Source organism: Zophobas morio, unplaced genomic scaffold (assembly GCF_036711695.1).
Source record: "Zophobas morio isolate AGI-343-1 ecotype UQ-CSIRO unplaced genomic scaffold, CSIRO_AGI_Zmor_V1 ptg000005l, whole genome shotgun sequence".
In the NCBI taxonomy this organism is placed as follows: domain Eukaryota; kingdom Metazoa; phylum Arthropoda; class Insecta; order Coleoptera; family Tenebrionidae; genus Zophobas; species Zophobas morio.
Window position 1 is genome coordinate 6638695 of NW_026972110.1, and position 22514 is coordinate 6661208.

The 22514-nt window shown below is 32.2% G+C and overlaps 1 protein-coding gene across 2 annotated transcripts in view; it reads left to right on the top strand.

Moving 5' to 3' along the window:
* The window catches only part of LOC135122534 (retinal guanylyl cyclase 2), a 217168-nt gene that overhangs the window by 51048 nt on the left and 143606 nt on the right, over positions 1–22514 (top strand). For both annotated transcript variants that reach the window (XM_064046770.1, XM_064046771.1), the window contains exon 5: positions 10686–10838. In XM_064046770.1, the coding sequence (XP_063902840.1) occupies positions 10686–10838 (153 nt within the window). The remainder of the gene's footprint in view (positions 1–10685; positions 10839–22514) is intronic.

Genomic DNA, 22514 nt, shown 5'->3' on the forward strand with positions numbered 1-22514 from the left:
AGAATTTTATTTTGTTGAATAAAAGATTACCATAAACCTTATAATTAGCCGGATAACCATTCAGTATACACAGGTAGTTTCTATACCTCTTTAGTTTGAACTTAGCCGATACTAACCAGCTAGGGAACCAGTTATAATTGAAATATGTAATCCAAATAATTGAAGTACTTAGTTTTAAGTAAAACATTGGGTATATTTATAAATACGTATAAATAAAAACGAAACAAATTATTGGTCTCTAGTTTATTTTATAATTTGCATTACATCATGACATATAGGTAGGTACGTACTGATGCAGAAATTGGTGATTTTCTCGTTGCATTTCAGTATAGGGACACACTCAGTAGAACCATTTGGACACTTAAAATTGATTTTATTTTACTTGCCACAAATCTTTTTAAGTGTTGCGCAAGTGATTGTTTTGTGTCCGAAAAATAACTGCATTTATAATTATTCGGCTGACTGCTTTTTTTGTTGTAAATCAATCAGTTTCCCAATTAGATTATAATTGTTTGGTCTTACTATTTGTTGTCTTAATTTTTCGAAGTTCATTTTTGTACACATTCAGATTTTTATTTCTTATTAATTTCTTGTGGTCATTTTTATAAATTCGTATATGAAAATTGAACTGTTGACGAACGAAAATCGAACAATAATACACGACAAGCGGGTGCCGAACTGTTCCAAAGATTATGGGTGTCATAAATTACACCCCAGCTTTCCTGAGTTTCAACCAGCTTACCAGTACTTCTCGTCTTTATTTTTCTACACGCAAACTTCTTGTGAAGACAATAACACGGCAAAATTAAAAATCCGACAGTTTTCATTTAGCAAACATCCCCTTAATAATAACATTATTGAAGTTTTTTTGTGAACTTTTTGCACTGCTAAAAATTTAACAAATAAATAATGGTATAAAACCTAGGAAGCGGCTAATAACAATCTGTAAAAATATACAGCGCATTGTTTTAAGAAAAACTGAGTTGGGTGCTATGACTCGAAAACGAAACGCTGTTTGCAGTTGAAAATAATTTTAATATATGCTACTCAAAGAGTCTTGCAACTTTAGTCTTCGAGTTTTTTTTTTATCTCTAATAATTAATGAGATATCGAGGACCGTGAGCTTTTAATAACTCGGCCTGTATATACAGTGTCCCAGATATAAATCCGCGGCCCGCTATTTTGAGAACGGATAGAAATATTGAAATTCTGTCATTGGTTTTAGCTTTAAGGAACAAGTTTAAATCAGTACATATATTGCAAATATAACTCATACTATAAAGACATTGAGAGGAAAATCGATAATAAAAGAAAGTAAAAAAGAAAAGATTAATATAGGATAGGGACTTGGAAAAACGTCAAATAAATTGAATTCAATTTTCAAGTAAAGACATATGTTTACAACAGCGTGTTTTGGTTTTTGTGACGTCATTGTGAAAGGGTAAAATTTGGACTGTATGCACCGCCCTGAAGCCATGGAAAAAGATAAAGAGCAACAATCGGTAAAATGGAGTACCAACTAAGAATCGACATAGAATCGATAATTCTTTTTGAAACCAATGACTGGTAGAAAAATATACTTTTAAAGCGAAAGAACGAGATCTCAAATGTATAATATATCTCGTAGACAGAAAACCAACAAACCAGAATAGGGGAAGGAAGGATAATAAAAGAAGCATAAATAGGAACACAACACCGACTAGTAAAAGCAGCAATGAACAATGTGTTAACAGATGAAGAAACAAAAAAATAATATATAAGACTAGCAATACATAAACCTAGAAGTTAGAAGATAACGTGAAGAGATGATATGTCACAGAAACGGACAAAGAACTATAAGAACAAGAAATGAGAAAAAGTGAATGGAGAAATGGATAACTTTCAAAAAGATAATAAAAAATGAAATAAGAGAAATATGCAGACTTAAAAATACAGTAACATACTAAACGACGTCGAAGGAGTGAAACAAGAAATTACAATAATTAACATCTTTGAACAAAATCCAACACGGACAAAGAACAATACAACCAATGCAGAAAGAGGAGCAAACTAAAAGTAAAAGACTCGAAAAAGAAGTCCTGGGTGGAATTTGGACAAGAAATGGAAGAATACACAAATCAAATAATAAGAAATTTGGAGTATACTCAAAAAACTCAGAGGAAATAAGTGAAAAGAGCTAAAAGGAATAAGAAATGATGACAACAAGATAAAAAGAAAACCAAATGACATATTAGAAATATGGGCCAACTACTATGCTTAAAAATCTAAAGAAATATAAAAAATTGTATTCTCTCTAAAAAGCTGAAAACGCTCCAAAAATTATTTTCGTTGAAAAATTAGTCCTAAACTTCATAGTGATCATGTTTTGATAATATTTTAATCACTACAGTGATCTATCCTTTTTTATCCTTTTATTAAGATAATTATAATACAAAATTAAATTCCTAAATTATCTATTTAGGAATTTACTAACATTATTAAATTTACTAAGAATAAAATGATTCTTTTCACAAAAGTGAGAGGAAAAAGTTACCTGACGGAAACATTATCATATACATTACTCGTGCAAAATAAGGCTCAAGGTATGAAAATGTAGCGTAGTTATTATTTTCCATTAGAAGTGAATACATTTTTAATCGGTGCAGTTTGTATAAGAACAGAATATAATATAATGAGGGTTAATAAATGTCGGGATAATAAGCGTCCTGGTCCGTGCCTTCAACGGACCAAGGAACACTTGAGTTCAACTTGGTAAATTCCGTTAAAAGCAAAACTTCAAGACTATAACTCTATTTACGAACGTCAAGTTAAATATCTAAGTAAATGAGCTGTAAGTTCGTAAGTTTTAATTATCGAATAACCGATAATTTAGTCCGTCAGGATAAAATAATACAGTAGGTACGTAACGCATGCGGTATTTACCATAATATTATTAATTAAGAGAATGACGGAAAAATAAATTTAATGAAAAGAAATTGATTATCATAATCGTTGGGAAACTTCATCTCATACTTATTTACTTCGAAAACTGGTTATTATGCAACCGTTTCTTCAATAAACAGGCATTAGTTTTTAGTTAAAGAAGTGAGCCAGCAAAAAGTGTCTTGAAGCTAATACAGGACGAGCAAGCTGTCATCTTTCTCATCGTCGACTACTCACAACAGAGAATGCAAAAGACTGCAAAAAATCCAGCCATAATTACAGGACGATTTGTGTTAAATGCAGTTTATAAGTTAACAACAGAATAAAGAGTTACTTACATAAATAATAATAATTAATAACGTATCGTCAATACAATTAGCTCTAGTGTTAATACACACTTGAAACTGATACGAAAACGTTCCTAAACATAAGCAGATCGTGGGTGTTGGACGATGCACCACTTGTCATCCATCTTTCACCTTGCAGTGAGGTGCGATATACATCTTGTATGACATGGGTTGAGTACGTGGTTTCCCTTTTCAATAAACCGTGCTTAGGACAGTCTTTAGTTGCTGCTTCAGACGGGCACAAAATCAGAGTGTTGTTATCAGAATAGCCACCCCTCTGCATTTCATACACTGACACAATCGCTTCATTTCAGCGTTTGGAACATCTTCATTTCAGTTTCGTAACTTTTCAGACAGTTGTATGATAAAGACGGCACTGCTTTCTGCGTGAATCGAACCCATTGATTACCACGCAGTGTCCGATCTCTATCAGGACCTTTCTTGGCTTTAATATGAATTTTGCTGATTCTTCTTATCGTTCGTGTTGAATTTCTTTTTACTTTGTTCGCATAAAGTAGTAAATCTTAACGGTTCTTATTTAATATGGTAAAAGTAATTCTCACAAAAATAAAGATGTGAGGGTGATGACTAATGACTACTAATGAGTAATGACAATTTAATTGTAAATCAGTACAAACGCGTAGAAGAAATTGTTTCGGTTTAATATAGTTCCACCCAATCAAAAAAGTTGCTTCCTGCACTGTTAGCACAAAATCAAACAATAATGATTTCGACTTTACAGAAACACTTTTAAATTTATGCCTATTTATGGATACTTAAAAAATTACAGTCTAGGGTTCCATAGTTCAATATAAATCTATACATTTAAATGTATATTAGTTTTTTTTTGTAAATTATAGACCATTTGATACTAAAAAGGCCTAAAATTCTATTTAAGTATATCTATGAAACTTTTTCTTTAACTATGTAGTTTTAATTTATTTATACTACATTTAATTCGGCCCGCTTTATAGCACAACAGTGCCTCCACATTTGGCTTGTGCACACAATTTCACTTAGGTTTAGTTTTTAGGAATAAAACAAAAAGGACACATGATAGGTTATAAGTTCCGACTGAAATTACTGTACAACTGCAATATTTAAAACATCCCATATAGAAAACACCCCACAAGAGAAAAAGCAATTGAAAATCACTGAAGTGTATCTATTCAAGTAGTAACTCTCTCTTTGAGATGGTTTGATTGGCTTTAAATTGATGCATACCACCTATGGGGAATAAGTGCAGTTTGCTTGGAGTTGGTTCACTTTCGTCACAAGTGGAATTTCGTTCAACTAGAACAGTCTCCCAATCCCAAATATGTTTTCATTCGATACTGAAATTTCAGAAACACTGAAACAATGCATGCAATGGAGTAAACAGTATGCATCAAAATATCAAATAGCTTCTGTTTTTAGGAGCGTAATTGTTATGTACTTATGTTCTGATGTACAACGTATTTTGACTAATGATGTTTTGTGTAGGTTTTATTAAAACAATTTAGGAAAACAACTTCTCATCACGAATATTTATATTATGAGTGAACTTTGCAAAGTTTCGACTATTGATTTTTATCTTGAGATGAAACTTTGGATTTTTGCACGCATGAAAAGTTTTATCGAGTTCTCTGCTCAAATCGACCTACATTTCTAAAGAAATAAGCTTTGTTGTTTTATCATCTGCAATTTTTTCTAAATATTAGTACAAAGTAAAGCTGGATGTAATTGGATGTTTCAGAGGATGACGCGGTATGCAATAGTTTTGTTGAGTTGTTTTAGTCTATAATATGAAAATATTTTTTGAATTTAGGATATTATTGACTTTCTAAGTCGGCAAATCTCCAATAAAAAAATTAAATATGAAATTAAGAAGAATAACATGGCAGCAGTTTTGATATTCGTAGGAACATTAAAATATATTGTCAATATTCACTACAGAGGGAGTCACTAAGTTAACACTCAAATAAAAATCAAAAATTAATGTTGTACGGTAACTCTCTTTATCTCCTCATAAAATATTGCAACACAGCGTTAAAAATAATACTATTGCGTTTTTTTGTGTTTTGTGAACACTTGCATTAAAACATTCCAAGAAAACCGGAATAACGTGATAACGTTGCATTGGAATTTCAAAAATAAAGATTGGCTATAGAGTCTAAGAGGAAAGCCAAAAATAGAACATTTTGCATATTTGAAAGCCATTTTAGTAGGTATGTGTTACTCAAAGAACCAAATAAGTGAATTTGTAATTTTTATTCTCTAATAATAATAATGATAATCATAATAAATTATCGGGGATGCACTGTGTGATGCATGTGTTTGCATTTAGTTTACAATTTATTTGTTTGTGGAGTCATTTTGAATATTTTTCAATTATTTTCGTTCAATAGTTTTATCGTTAATATTTCTCGACGAATTCCTAAAATCTTTACTTGTAAAATCTTGAAATATGTATACCGCGTTTAATGTATAATACATAGGTATGTTCAATTTACTGATAATACAAAAATATGTCCAAAAATATTCACAACACAGCTTTAGTGTTATCGTATCAGAACTATTACAGTTACGAGAGCTGATACGAGAAGTTACGATTTTATCATAAAACAGTACGACATACCGAAAAAAATAAAATAGGATTAGATTTAGAGCGACGTCATTAAATACACTGATTCAGTGATTGACGTGATTTTTAATTACACACCCGTTATCTTCCTTGCAATACGGTGTTGTTTGTAGAATACCCAGAAGTTCGAGATGTACTGTGCAATATCGCTTATTTCTACATCGCAGTTTTTATGTTTATTTATACCTTTCCTTTACCAATTAATTGTCTATAATAAGTACATTAAATCATTGAGCCTAATGTTTATTTTTTTATTTTCCAAAAAATGTCTAACTTCATGTTGACGTTTCACAGCGTGTAGAATACGAAAGTGTTTGTATCACACTTTCTTCTGTTTTTTGACTGATGAAGATTGTATATAACAGGTACAACTACTGAAGAGCAATCTGAAAATACAGGTATTACTAAAGAATTTTTATACATTTTTACTTCCCAAGCGTAAGCAGGTATTGTAGTAGAATCCATACCGCTACTTTAATATTTTCTCGATGTTTCATGATCTCTAGTATACGAAAAATTCAGACTTTTATTTCCGTCAGTCTGTTGTTTGTGTCGATATCTATTAGATACACAATCTCCGAAACTACCGGACCGATTGTTCTCAAATTGTATTTAAAGACATCACTTCAAAATTTTGAATAAGAAATACTTGGTATTTAAATTTTTAAAACAACAGCCTTCTGTACTTGTGCTTTATAAAATATCTTGATTGTTTACACTTGGCATTCAAATTTTCGCAAAAAATCCAAATATAATAACATTTTATAACAATATATGGACCTATATCTCAGTTGGTGAAGCGTTGTCATAATAACGCAAAGGTGGCAAGTTCAATCCTCTCATGTGTTAGTTTTTACTTCCCGAGCGTAAGCTAAAGAAGTATTGTAATCGAGTCTATCGGGTGACTGGATGCGTTCATATTGTCTCGATGGATCTCCCGTTTCCGTTTGTCTCTCTATCTGTCTGTCTGTTTGTCCGTCGTCCGTGACCATTTTTGTTAGACCCGACCGATTGTTGCATATTATATTTGTGTGTTGTGAATATCATGTAGATGGTAAAACGCTAACCAATCTTTGTGTAGTCATCCCTACCAACAATCTAATGACGTCACCTCAAAACTGGTCTTAAATTGTATAAAATAACTTAGTTCTGCACAGGTAGTTTATAGATCCGTCTTGAGTTTTTACCTGAATCGTCCATATTTTTGAAAAAAAAATCGAAATTATATAACAATATTTTGCAATTTAATTTTGAATCTGCAAACCGAATGCTTTGAAATCTTGCAGATGTTTTGAAGTTATTGTAAGTAAGTATGGTAAGTTTGAATCAAAATATGACTGTTTATTCCCCCCAAAACATTGATGACGCCCTCTCAAAAATTTGCCGAATAAATCCGATCTAAAATGTGCAAAATATGATGAGTTTTTACTTGTGGTTTGTCATGGCATTAATATTTTTTAGCTTTGCTTATACAGGTGACTCAAAAAAAAATGAATGTGTCATTTTATTTTTTTGATTAAATCAGGATGGGCTTAATCCATTTTCCCGAAAATTTGGGAATACAATACTGTTATTATTAGTATACCCAGGACGGTCCAAATAAAACGAAGCAGACGGGACTGTAGGCGCTGCATTTGATTATGTGAAAAATGTCGTCTGCCTTCTTACACTTTTTGCTATACGAAGCGTTCTTAGAAGTAAAAAAACAAATAACAACGCAGCAACATTACACATACACATCCTTTGCAACGCTGTATCTCGCAAACCAATCAACCGTACTTAAAAATTCAAACACTGTTAGAAAGAGAATTAATAGAGCTTCCATACAAGATGCCTTTTGACTAATAGTACTATTTAAGATTCTTGACTTGATAGCCGCCCCTCGTTACTGGGTTACACGTCCCCTTTGTAACGAAAATCGACCTGTTCCAGCATTTTTCATATAATCGAGTACAGCGCCTACGGTCACGTCTGTTTCGTTTTATTTGGGCCACCCTGTATTACACTCTACAATCCAAATTGATATACATATCCTTGCAAAAATGTCGATAATGCATCACATAATTTTGAAAAATAAAAACGCTTCGATGCATTTACAATAACATTATATAGATTATATTTATTTCTACTTCAAAAAAATTGGTCGAAGGTTAGTTCGACAGCACTTCCCTCACATCTGAAATACAATAAACAAATCCAGTTTTTCTAAAAATTATCGAGGGTTCCAATAAAAACAACGTCAAGTTGACTTTGGAAATGTGAACGTAGGGCGTAGTTTGATTGCAATATTTTAACTGATAATAACTTATTTCATTAGTGATATTGCAATTAACACGCACAATTATTTTTACTTCCGAACAGAGAATTTTCATGATAGAATCTTATTTTCGCAATGGGCGAAAAATTGAAGGTCAGTGGTAGTACTTTTTAGCCGATGGCTGGGAAGAATTTCAAAATGAGTTTCGCGGCGTTGTTGATGACAACACCTTTAGATGTTTGCTAGATCGTTCTTTGAAATTGTTTCGGGAAACCGGCAGCTTGATTTCAGAGCAATTGGTTCTGCAGTTTCAGATTTATATTGCAAAATATTGTTATTCAGTTTTAAATTTTTTCCAAAAATTCTTGATGCCTAGGGTGAACATGATAAAATAGGTCGCCCATTTTCGTCTGCTTATCGTCTGTTTGTGGTCTGTGTCAACTTTTTTTACATACTTAAATAATTTCGAAAATCGGATCGATTGTAGTCAAATTTTACATCTACATATGTCAGGAATATCGTCCAGATGGTAATGCGCTAACCAAATTTTTTCTAATCATCCCCACCAAAAATTTGATGACGTGACCTCAATGTTTTACTTGGTAAATATAATTTTTTAATATAATATGCTTCTGTACTTATGATTTATGGATCCCCGTTGAGTTTTTACTCTTGACTTCCAGACTTTCCCTACAAAAGTCCCTATTATATAATTACACTTTATATGAGTATAAGAGAAAGCCAACGTAATAGTTCAATGATACAATAACGAGCGAGTCGCAGAGGTCGCCGTTCGATCTCCTCATCGGCCATTTTTTTTCTTACATTGTCCAGAGTATTATATGTATATATCTAGATATATTTTTAACTTATAGGGGTTATATAAAATGAATACAATTTTGCAAGATCACGTTTTTTAATTTTTATAAGAAGCTGGATCGATTTGTTGAACACTTCTTCAGGGACGTGAAAAGTTTAGTCTAAATAACCTTAGGTAATACTTCTAATAGACAATACCTTAAAATAAAACAAATAATTTAATTTAACCAAACCTGGTAGTACTCTTTGCAAAGCGACATATTTTTGATTCATTTTACAAAAACTGCAAAAATTCGGACGCTTGAATTTTTTGTGAGAAATATTCCAAAAAGTACAATATTAATATATTTATTGACAGAAAACATAACTTAATGCTAAAACATGTGGAAAAAGAAAAATAATTAAATAAGTTATAACACTAAACATTATCGTGAAGTTACAAATATTCAAGTGACCGGGTTTTTTTGTCTGGCAGTGTATTACATACTCAATCTAAAAAGTAAAGATTGTACGTTAATCACCACGTCCTAACATCTCTGTGAACCATTTTTGTGTCTTAAGCTAATTATTTAATTTCTGAATTTGTTGCACAAATAATTATTAGTCTGTTTGTTAAAAAAATTGCCAACCCTTTTAATTCAAAAGCAAGCTTACGTGCGAATTGAAATCAATCGTCTTTATCGATGAGTTTGCGTACAAGTAGTTGAAAATTAAGAGCATTTAAAGTGCTATCGTTTAACACCCCATTGGTTTCTACATAATAAATTCTACCACATAAAGAAAGAGTATTTATGGCTGTCGTATTTAATGCAGAGTAACTTCCTAAAGCGGTAGTGAAGGGTAACTATTAATTTTGTTATTTAGATGTTTTTGAGTCCTTTTATAGCTCGCATTTTCTACTGCTGCTGCAAAGTGGATTAAACACATCGCAAATGATGATGAGAACCTAAATTCCCTCAAATTCCCTAGCGACACTTTAAAAATTCATGGGGGCTCTATCGAGCTCTATAGAGTCCAAACTGTGTAACAGAACCGCCTCTGCAATTTTATTGCATGCGATGTTTGATAAACCTTTAAGAACTTAGCGAAGAACAATGAATTGGAAAAGAGGTCAGTTGACACAAAATTAAATTAACTTCTCCGCAAAGCTGACCTCTGTTTGGAAATTAATGGAAATGGCAAGGTGATTTGAACTGAAGCAAAAATAATTGGGTTTTCGATGCAAAATTGCTAGGATTTTTATTTGATTAGTGTTTGACCTGGATCAGTATAAAACGTGACTTCAAGTTGTGTTTTATTACTGGTTAAATTCGTTTTATTAATTAAATTAAATCGATAGAGGGTTGTATGTGAGAATACGTCTTTTGTTATTGCTATATGGAATTAGGCTGTGAATGCTATGAATACCTAAGTGAGAGATTGAATTATCGTTGGAAATCCACCTAATCACTTTGATTTAGATGTTTCTGCACAACATTAATTTTGAAGATTTATAATACACGCATTAAAGTATTATCTTGTCTCATAGCGTTGGGGCGTTAAAATAAAAATCACTTAGCTCTGTTTTCAACTTGTGAAATTAATAACGTCTGAGTGGTAACAGAGTAAGGAAAGAAGTAAAAGTATAAAATTGCTAGTCATAAAGACAGAATCTCGTCGTAAATTTTATGAAACTACTCCGATTAAGCAGTTTCATGATTGTTGAATGCATTTTCAGGGGGTGGATGGTGGCCGTCCCTGTCACAGTCCATTGACATACAATTACGGGATATCGGCATTATCCCCAGACATTTCTTCATGATAGGGAGGAACAACTCGAAAAGACATATTGAAAATAAGTTACGAATTTTAAAGAAGATCCCTTGCCGAGGTGAGTTGAATGGTGTCACAGAATAGAAGATATTGATTGATGTTAATTCTAAAAGGTTTCTTTTCAGCAGGTTTTTACTCAGTGAGACTACTTTATTGAAAATTTAACTCACTCTTTGATGTTCTGAGATTTCTTGTAAAACATGTACAACAATTTTTTATGCACAGGCTTTTCTCGCGTTGTAATAATGGAAGATTAGGTATTTGTCTTTTGTAAATTATTGTGAGATTGTCTTATGAGACGTTGAGACAATTTATTTAAGCACATTCGTCTGTATGTGGAGTTCAGATATTTAAAAAAATATGTAAAAATGGCCGTTGTAATGGTGGTCATTTGTTACGCGAAATAATTAGAATGTCTGAACAAATAAAAGGAAATTTAAGAAAATTTAAATACAGATGCAGTCAGAACTTATCGTTTCAGATCTAAGCTCTTTGGAAACAGTTAAAAATATCAAATGTGGCTTTCTTATTTATCATTGGCAGCCATTTATTTTATTTCTTTGTCTTTACTTTTTTATTATAGTTCACACACTGTTGTTTTAAGTAATGTGTTCATCAAGCACGTTGGAAAGTACTAACTATTGGGCGAGCAACATAATTCGTAATCGAGTCATTCTTAGAAAGGATTTAGTATGTACAACTGGTACAACATTAATTTATTTATTAAATAAATAAAATTAAATTACAGTAAATGTTGAAAATGTTGCTTATTTTTTTGTACGAACAAATGAGCTTTTTTACCTTCATCGATCACATACCTCAACATCTCTGCATTATTCCTCCAAACTGTTGGCAGGTATTCAATAAATAGTATTCTTTAAATCGGGCCACAAAAAGAAGTCCGCAGAAATCATAAGATTAATAATCCGATTCTCAAAAAACTGTCGTACCATTTCTATTGTAGTCCTAGGCGAATGGGTTGTATCTCCGTCTCGTTGAAAGTAACCTACTTCTACTTCATATTTGTGAAGTTGTGGTATAAAATTTGTCAAAATTTCTTGCTGATATCCAGCAGCGGTTAATTAGATGATGTTATTTTCACGATTACCTTCAAGGAATATCAGTCGTCGATCACAAAATCTACATACTAATTTTTTGAGGAGCCACATTTTGAAAATTAATGTAATCACTCAAATGAAACTAAACTTCGCCTATAAAAAAGATTTTCTCCAACAGTCGCGGTTATCATGTGTGCCCAAAAACCACAGATACTAGTCAACTCCAGCTGGAAAATCGGGTTCATATAATTTTGCAACATAGCACGATAAAAAAACAATGCTAAGTCGACATTTCCAATATTTTTTGAAGTTCTGGATGGACTTAGACGTTGTTGTAGGGAAATTCTTCTACACTTCCACACATCCTTTATCTTCGACAACTCAATAATATACATTTTCTGCTCCAATGGAAAGACCATTTTTGAGTGAATACGCAAATACACAAATAAGGTTCTAAAAAGTATTGTTTTTAATGTAAAGATTATTATATTAATTCACTACAAGCAAAAAACAAGAAAAGTAAGATTAGAAGGGACGTTTCATGTGAAAGTCTAAGCGAAATTGACTAATAAATTTACATAAAATTTAAAGTTAAAAATTAAATAATAAGGATTTTAGTTTTTGTCTTTTTGGGTTTCTATTTCAAATATTATGTTTACAAACTTGTCAGAAATTGAAGTTAATTTTCTTGACGACATTTTTATGGCGTAGCTTTAGACGCAGTGTTAAACGTATGATATCATTTCAGAGAAGACATACGAATTTAATTCCACGGATGACTCGATTACAATAAATTATGTTGTTGTTACGGTAAATGAGGTGACTGGGAAAAGCATTTATTTTCTTTACGATACATCTGCTACACGTCAAGCAGAGAGCGTTAAGCTCAGCAAATACAGAGTGGTTTTAAAATCAGCCGTACCCCATAATTTTTGAACCTCCGGTGGTACAGCTTTGAAAAATTGTAAAACATGCAAAAATAATGTTGTGTCAATAGTTTTGAGTAACTACTTCATTCATTCAGACGTTAAAAATTTGTTTGTTACAGTAATAATAATAACTTAATAACTCATGCGCAAATTGCATTATATTCCAGATTCTTGTAATAACTGCTCTAGCGGCCAAACTTAGTTAAATCAGTGGTCATGATAAGAACAGAAAGAAATGTCCAACACCGCTTATGCAGCTGTTCGTCACTTTTTCTTTGACAAGGACATAAGCAGATGGCACATGGCTATTTAGGTTAACTCTTTGCCGTTTTCTCTCTTTCGCGCTAGCAACATTCGTAGCACTTTACTATCTGCAACTTTGGTAGACTGAGGTTGTGATTGCTCTCTTTACGCTTTTTTTTGTCTTAACAACAGAAAATTTTAGGAACTTGAACAGCACTCTAATTAAGTCAACCCGTCCCATATAAACATGTTAACATTTGTTTGACTTACATTATAAATGAGTGTTTGTCGACGTATTTGTTTTACTCGGATTTACTATACTTATTATTTTGAAAAAATCTGTATTTATTCTATTCGAATGACTGACACACCAGTTTCTTGATGTTTACTATCAAACTTTTTACTTAAATTTGTCAACACGGAAATTTTGTTAATGCATTTTGATTGTCTTCGTGATTTGAAAGACCTTTTTTTTTATTTTGTCTGCATATATGGCTACAAGAGAAGAGTTTACTGATGATATTTTCAATTTGTTTACACTTGCGATTTAGCCGGAAATGTATCCAAGTTAATTTTTTTAGTGGAATAATAACTTGTGTATTGTTGCATTTTGAGCTTCAAAATTAAAATTACATTCAAACATACCAATAAGTATATTACTTTCAAAAACTAAGTATAATAAAAAAATATATTTCAGAATGTTCTTCTTTTGTAAATAAGTGACATTGGCCTGCCTGATCTTTAAAATGTTGTGTAGTATTTTCTACAACTTGTAAAGGAACTTAACCTACCTCTTTCTAATTGTTGGTCTATTTAGTAATTATATATAATTTTTCGGTTAATCCTTTTTGCTGGGTTTCATTGAGATAATTGCGAATATTTAACGAAAAATGCGGCGGTGCTCACCCATGTTGGAATCAGATATTTTCAGCTGATGTTAGAGGATGAGCTGACTTTAAAAACAGAGTCCCAGTAGCTGGCTTAATTTCATCCTTTAATAAATTCAGATAAAGCTGAAAATTAAAATATTCATTTATGAAAAGTGGTCTGACTTTTTGATTACCAACAATAGCAGCGCATACATTAATTTTTTGGGGCGCTGCGGATTGTCTCTGGACCAGATGCGACAATTATCGTATCATTGAGACAAATTGTGGCTTCATTCAAATACTATTCTGTCGGAGAAGCTAAGATTGGCCATAATCCAGAATTTCAATTCGTTCTGATTCACCCACTTTAGGCATTATTTAAATTCAGTTTAAATAAATAACTAATGTTAACATCCGACACTAACGAACTGTAAAATATGTTGATTTATTTCATAGAATTTTATTTTCATTTGTTACTATAGCAACGGAATGATCAAATCATTGAAGTGTGTCTTTAGTTTGTGTTAACAGAGTTACGATTTGACTTTATTTATTAAATTTTTGTGGACACAAAAAGTCATTGATATTAATACATATTTATGAATTATGAACGAAATATTCACTAGAGTACATTTCAGTAAAGCCGACAATGCAAAATATCGTCAATAAATTGTGTTAGTCGAACCATATATCCATGCAATATTAAAAAAAAAGTTGCTTTTCAAATAATGAAGATAATCGGTCATTTCGGGACTTCATACACACCCTGCATAAATCAGACAAAATTTCGCAATCAAAATTTCTTACGGATTGAATAATTAGAATTCTGCAAACGCTGTTACAGTCTAAAGTGGCATGCAATTGATATGACTCATCTTCTTTTTAAAGGACATCATATTTTGTTACTTTTATATTAGTGCACTGAAAAATAGTATTTCTAGATATGTATAATAAATTAAAAAAATCAAAACAAAAATTTGTACGAAAAGTAATTAAAAGTTTGCTATAGATTTTGCTTTTTATTTTTATACGAGAGTAATTCAACAAAGGTTAAAACTAAATCTAGAAAAAATATTAATAAGTCAACTAATTTAATATTTCTACTATTTTCTATATAATCTCCCTGGAGTGCAATCACGGGTCAAATATGTGAAAAAAGCTCCTGATTGCAAGCTGCATCAAAACCACCGCTAATGTCTTTACGATGTAAATTTCATGTTGACAAGTCCATACTTTTAACCCCTTTTTACTGGGGATACAGGTGAATGTCCCAAGCAGCAATATCAGGACTATGAGGTAAATGGCACAGAGTTGATGCCCTTTTTGCTCAGAAATTCTGTTACAAGAATTGCAACATGAGAGCGTGCGTTGCGTGGGACACTTCAACTTTCTCACAAGTTTCGGCAGTTTTTGTCGTCAGTTTTTAATTAGTGAAAACACTTGCGTAACAATTTGCAGCCACTGTAGTATCCTTCGGTACTGTGTATATTTAGACGATGCTTCGACTTCTACAATAAAAAAAAATGTAATCAGTATATCTTCAACGGCAGTTTTTTAAACGTGTTTTCTTGAGCGAAGGTGCACCTATAATTCAACAAGCTTGTATATGCCGCTGAAACACAACATTTAATGCCACGTCGCTGTTGTTTCAGTTCAGACATTATAAACTTCAGAGGCGACAATGCAAGTAAACCAGTTTTGAACAATACCAGAGCCAAACAATTATCCTACATAAATGACATTTGTAAACTAATAGAAGCCTACTTTATTAATGATTCGAGGTTGTACACCATCTCTAATACGGCGCCGTAATAAATTTACTGTCAATTTTTATTACATTGCCCTCGTATGTAACGGGTAATCCAAAATTTTTCAGGATCGAGTATACATATGGAATGATTTTTCGCGTTGTCGATTAGGTAAAACTGCAAATGTTAAAAATTCAAACCTGTCAAAATCAAATCGGTTAAACTTCGCTTAGTGATGATGAAGGTATTGAATTTGTTTATTTTTTTATTATTGATCAAGGAAAAATTGGTTTATGTTGTTTAACTCAAAATCACCTACTTAATATATGTATTTGTAAGTTTTCCTGTTAAACATATATCTGACAACACTCAACCTGTTTAACGTAATCAAACAGTCTAGGCACATTGCTGCCGTTATTTTTGAAAGGGCTTAATGCTAAAAAAAAAAATACACGATAGTCTCATTTGTAATACAATAATTTGTAAGAATAAAATGTGTTTTTTACGATCAAAATATTTAATACTTACGTAACATTAAACAAAAATTTGCAAGTGCTGATAATGACCTCCCTCTGCTTCGAGTTCTTGTTCGTATTACAAACGCTTTGAAAAATGGGGGAATTGATTTTTTGTCGGAATTTTAGATGATCCTACAGATAAGCTCAATTAAATTCTCATTTCACGTTTACAAAATTAGAATTTTAAGGTAGGGTCAAAGCAAAAAATCACAAGTAGTCGCGTGTTTAACGTAATTCTGATAATTATTTTATTCTTAAAAAAGTAATCAAACAAATTTTAATGTGTTTACTGTAAAGTGGACTGTCGTTAATACACGACATAAAAATTTCTTTTGATTTTGCTTTTGATCTTTGCAGTTTTAATTAAAGATGTGTAAAGATTTCACCCGTTTGACTGCGAAAGATTGGACATTTATAGGGGCTTATTGAAAAGAATTTTCGACGAAACCTCAAACAACTCAGTTAACACATTTTTACAGATTTAAATTCATTATGAAAAAAGAAAACGTGTCAGACACAATGGTTTTCGGAGCAATAATTTTTAAGATAAGTAAGTATATATTTACATTTTTGTCGAAAAAATATTGATATTAAGAAATTTCCAATTGCATCACTTTATGAGATTGACGTTTGGGATTTTTTTAAATTAATTAATTAGTTTCAAACACTGTTTAAATTCTTAGACGTTAAAATAAAATTGCAGAGTTCCAAATTTAAATATAGGTGAATTCAGAATTTTTAAGTGTGATCATTTTATTACATAGAAATGCAAATAAGTTAAAACTGTTGATTAAATAAGTTAAAGCAGCTGTTGATCAAAACACCTTTCTGTCTTATAATGTTTTTTATTTTTTAATAAACAGGCTAAATTTGTAATAATATATTAGTTAATACTTAAAAAAATGCAGCTGGAGTTTCCAATAAAACACCACATTTGAAAATCATTTTAAATTGTAGCCCCAAATGGATTCAATCAACAGGCGATAATTCACCGCCATACCGTTGGGGCACGTGTGTATCGATATTTTATTCAATTTTAATTTTAAAAGTAAAGAAAACTACGATATACAGGGTTATTCACGAGAAGCTACACGTGTTAAAAATTCAAAACACAACGAACAATACATTTGCAAAAGTCTTCGATATTTTTACTATCATTACCTTTTTTAAGTAGAACAGAGTTAGCTATTTCACTTAGATGATTTGGAATTAAAATTAATTTTTAGGCTAAAAGCGAAACAAACAAATTCAAAACAAGAGCTCGTTAGGGTGTCTTCTATACGAATGGATAATGTTCTCTGCATAAATGTGAAGCAGTAGCTGTCCATTGTTTCAAAATACTTTGCATCAATTGTGTCGAAATGACAATTTTAACATGGTAGTACCTGACATTACGTCAATGTTTTTGAAAAAAAAAATCTCTAACTGCAATCTCATTTTTTTTAATCAAAGATAGATTTCAAATTGTATTTCTGGTTGCATCTTAAATTTTTTTGACGCGTAGCTTCTTGTGAATAACCTGTATATAACTGCAATTAACATTTAATGCGCTTAAAATTGCGCTTGAATTGAAAGTGGTGTGAATTAAGTGTGAATGTGCTCTTAGTTTGAGTGCCTTTTCTCGGTTTTTAGTGACCATAAATTCGCCGTTTTGCATACAAAGTAAAGTGAAGTGAAGTCCCACGTTCAATCTGGTCATCCCATCACAAACTCTCCGGCCGAGATTATCGTGGTAATCTTTGGAAAAGTAATTGCCCACCCGACCATCATTTTATCGGACAGCTTTTTCGGCCGAGACCGAAAAAGTACGTTATCTGTACCCATTGCGTTTCCTTTACTACCATGCCGGACTGTGAATCTTGTAAGACTGCAATTAATAGGAAACCTGCAATAAACTGCAGTGGGTGCTTCTCGAAAATACACTACGTTATGTTAGCTTATCAACAGAGGACGCAACACGTCTCACGCGGTTCACATATAAAACATCAAGGTCTACTGTTTTTTAACAAAACTCTGCTTGCCCTTCAGAAGGACATCTTTAATCAGTTTGCATCACTTGAAACCAGATTATCCGAAATGTCTCGTCCATTGGAGTTATCATTATCACCATTCTCCTTCGAGCACGTTAACGAAACAGTACAAAGATTTAGACCTGCAAATAACATAATTATTCGCAACGTTCCTGAGGCTCCCACTAATGTTAATTCCAGTGAAGATGATACTAAATTACTTCGTCAAAGCTACTTTAATTGAATTTATATTTGATGAGTTGGTAAAAACATTGACAACGAACCCAGAACTCTGAAAGTTACGTTTGCTAATGAATCTGCAGCGCTTAGTATTCTTAAGCACAAGAAACATATCTCTAAAACCAATTTTGCTCAAGCAAGCTGAAGACAAGAATTAAATTAGAAGAAAATGGCATTATAAAAAAATATATAAGTCCCACCAATAGTTAATTTACAAGCAAAAAACTAAGTGTTTCTGTTCCAGCTTTACCAGTCTTCTACACTAACCTTTCTTCGTTTCTCAGTAAATTCGATGAGTTTTTACTATGCATTCAGCAATTCAATTCATTTTGCATTCGTTTCACTAAAACTTGGGTACTATTTGCTATTTCTTCTTCTTAAGTAAACATTCCTGGTTATGCTTATTTCAACAAGATCATGAAAACCGCAGAGGAGGTGGTGTTTGTGTATCAATATCATGTGAATATCATTTCGAATATGTCCAATACTAGATTTAAATTTTTGCGTATCATTTTGATCGACTAAACTATTTATTCGGGGATGTGTTTACCGTCTATCAAATTCAACCGTTGAAAAGGACCTCAGAGTATTTAACGGTTCATGAAATGTTGAAATGAGTAATTTCGAAGACCTGATTTAAACAGCATTGAACAACTTGTGACACAACCACCCCGAATAAAAATAAATCAGACCCCATATTTACTGGATCTTATCTTATCAATCATCCTAACTTAGTTCCTAATCTTGAATAACATCCTTGAATTGGTCTATCAGATTAGATTTCAATTCTCTGTACTCTGTACTGTAGGTCATTTCTTACAAACAACTACGTAATAGATTGAAGCTTCTAAATAAAATAAAGCACAGTGCATTACGTCTGCAACATTCTAATTGGGAACTACTGTACCAGGTACCTAAGGTTGACGATATATATGTGGGAATACTGACTCCACGACCTTATCCGACGTACTAAAATCAAACGACACCTTTGGAAAAAATTTCAACAGTCGCAACGTCAAGAAAACTACCTATGTGACCTGTAAATGTAAAAATAGATTATTCAGTAAAGGTCCTAGAACAATATATAAATACACTACAGGCTAAAAGCAAATTAACAAGCAAAATTTCGAAACCTCTAGTTAAAGTTATGGATGATGAACTATATGAAAATGATTTTTCAATAGTGGAAACTTGTGCGGATCACTTTGAATCAGTGTGTGTAAATGAATTATGTGATCATTTTCCGGAAATGTTCGCTCCAAGTTTTGCCGTCACTGAAATTTCAGAGAAGTTGTTTACGAAGAGTGATGGCGCCTTGACTCGATGATTGGTCTCCTCTCATCTTGCGTAGCTAAGCTAGAACACTAAGTGAGCCTCTATCACACATTTTTCATTTTTCTTTTACTAAATACCTTGCGTCTTTCGTCTCTTTGGAAAAATACCCAAGTTACAGCAACTTTAAGAAAGGAGATAAAACCGAAGCATCGAAGTAACGTCCCATTAGTTTGACTTTTGTGTTTGAAAAGGATTCTTGTGAAAGATTTGATAATTTTTTAACTAGGAAAATAACGTTATTCCCCAACATGTCTTCTTCAATGTGCCAATCATCGCTTGATAAGAACAGTCTTGTAGCCATTGCCTAGTTAGATTTTGCTAAAGCTTTTAATCGCGATCCGCAAAATAGATTATTTAATGGTCTAGAACAAATTTGAATCCGAGGTCGTTTATTGGAATGGATTATTGCTTTTCTAACCGCAAAAACTTTTCCCGGACGTATTGGCTCTTGTTTTTCTAGTAAGTGTTTGGTGTGGTCTGGATTTCAGTTTTTGATATTGTGTTGTTTTTGTCCTATATTGCTGATCTTAGCTGCAGATTAGATCAAATCACATATTTTACACCGATGACTGCAATGATTTTTTTGACCAAAACACAAAACGACTTTTTGAGTTAAATCAAGACAACCGACTTAGTGGACACTCTATAAAACTAGCATAAGGAAGCTTCAGGACCAAGCAGTGCTAATTCTCTTCCTTACAAATGGAATTTTCACTAACCCTGGAAGTGATATCCTTCCCTTCTGTACTGTTTTAGGAATACTTGTTCTGATAGCGCATCTGATTGTAATTCTTATTTTTTAATTCAATTAATTAATTTTCTTTTCGTACATTTTTATTTTCTAATTTATCTAAATATTATATTTATTACTCACTACGTATTAATACTCTTTATCAAAATATTAACTAAATACAAAATGACGGAATCAAAGATAACATGTGTCTGTCGTTGAATGAGAGTTCCCTTGTGACGGTATAGACAATTTAAGTTAGCTCAGTTTACGAGTAAGCTTCTTTAGAATTTTCAGAGTTTAAAAGTTGTATGTAAGTACATTATACCTGATAAAAGATTTCATACAGGTACAGGCTTTTCTGAAAAAAAAAAACTCCTGTAGCCGCTGACATTTATCTAAAGCAGAGTAAGTAGCACATGTTTTTTTTTAATCCGTGTATATTATTTACAATTTGCGTTTAAGGCAGCTGTTAGAAAGTATAAGATAAAACCATTTAATGTACAAACACGGTTTTAAATTTCATCGTCCAATGCTTTATATATATTAATCTCCTTGCTGTGAATTTTAAGTAGCAATATTGGTTCATTAAAAATACACAGCATAATTTAATTTGAAATAATCCAATCTGTGAAACCCGTCTATAATTTATTAGTAGCAACCGATCCACAAAATTGCGTAATTTCTCTCAGCTCGCGCGTGGAATCCGATTTTTCATTTTATTATAAAACCTCAATAATGCGCTTTACTTTATGTGAGAATGTAGGATCGTCGCCGCAATATAATTTTTTAGATTCCCAATTTCAAGACGTGCTTTAATATCCAATTTCGCAGGATGAACATAGAAAAATTATAGTAGGTATTCCTTAAGGATAGAGACTTTTGTGAGGTGATCGAATTTTTTGTGACTCCGTTTTTACTGTTATCGGAAAACTGAACTCATAATCGTGTCGCCTGTATTGTATTGCTACTAAATCATTATTAACATTTTTTGTCTTCAATTCGAGTTTGTGGTTGACGATAATAGGAAGGTTAATACCTATAATTCGAAATGATTTGTAACCCCATTTACTGTTGGTTATGATTGCAATTTGAGTGGGCCACAAATAATCGCCAAACAGAATGCGTTTGATGTTAACTGTACATGAGTCTGTCTGCTAAAAACGTGCTTTTATGAATGTTAATTTATTTGATGAAAATAGAATCAAACAAATCGAGGAATCTGAAGAACCTTTTTAAGACTTATTAAGAGATGAACTGCGTATTTGAACTTGTATTGTGTTATAAGAGCGATGAACAAAAAACGGCCTCAAGTTGGCTTTAGACAAGCAAGTTGTATTTTTCGTCGTCTGCTACGCACAACAGATACTAAGAAAGACGGTTTGTTAGTTTAACGCCACTTTGAGGATGTTTTCTCTTGTTTGCAGGTTATAACTCGTTAGCACGAACTTGTTTGGAGTATGATTGTGTACTGTATTGTGGTTAACTTTGTATACCACCCACATCTCACGAATTGGGTTTGCACGAACAGGCTTTCTAAAATATTCACACATAAATGTTCACGTCTTGGCAACGTAATAACAATGTTTATTTAATAACTCTCAAAGACGAGAGAATGTTTCACAATTTGCTTTTTGTGTGTAAATTAGTCAACGATGGAATAAATGTAGGTACCACATTTTGTAATTAAATCACAATAACGTAACTCTGTCATGTTTCATGTATTGGCTAATTATTTTATTATTTCCCGCTTAGTAATTTATTTCTACTAGAATTCGACACATCTTTGGCACACTCAAAAAATTTTGAAATGGGCCTAAACAAATTCTGGTTTGTTTGTTTGTTTTGTATTAAACTATTTGTATGTTGAAGGTACTGTGGTTGTTTTTCTTTTTCAATTTTGTAGTTGTTCAGAAAAAAGAAGCTATTTGATTTCATTTTATTACGCACGACGTTCGAGGCTTTAGATTTTGGGGTTCAACTGATTTAGTTCTATACATAATAGACCCTGACAGAAGTCACAAGTGATAGAACTTGAATTATGTTTATACGAAA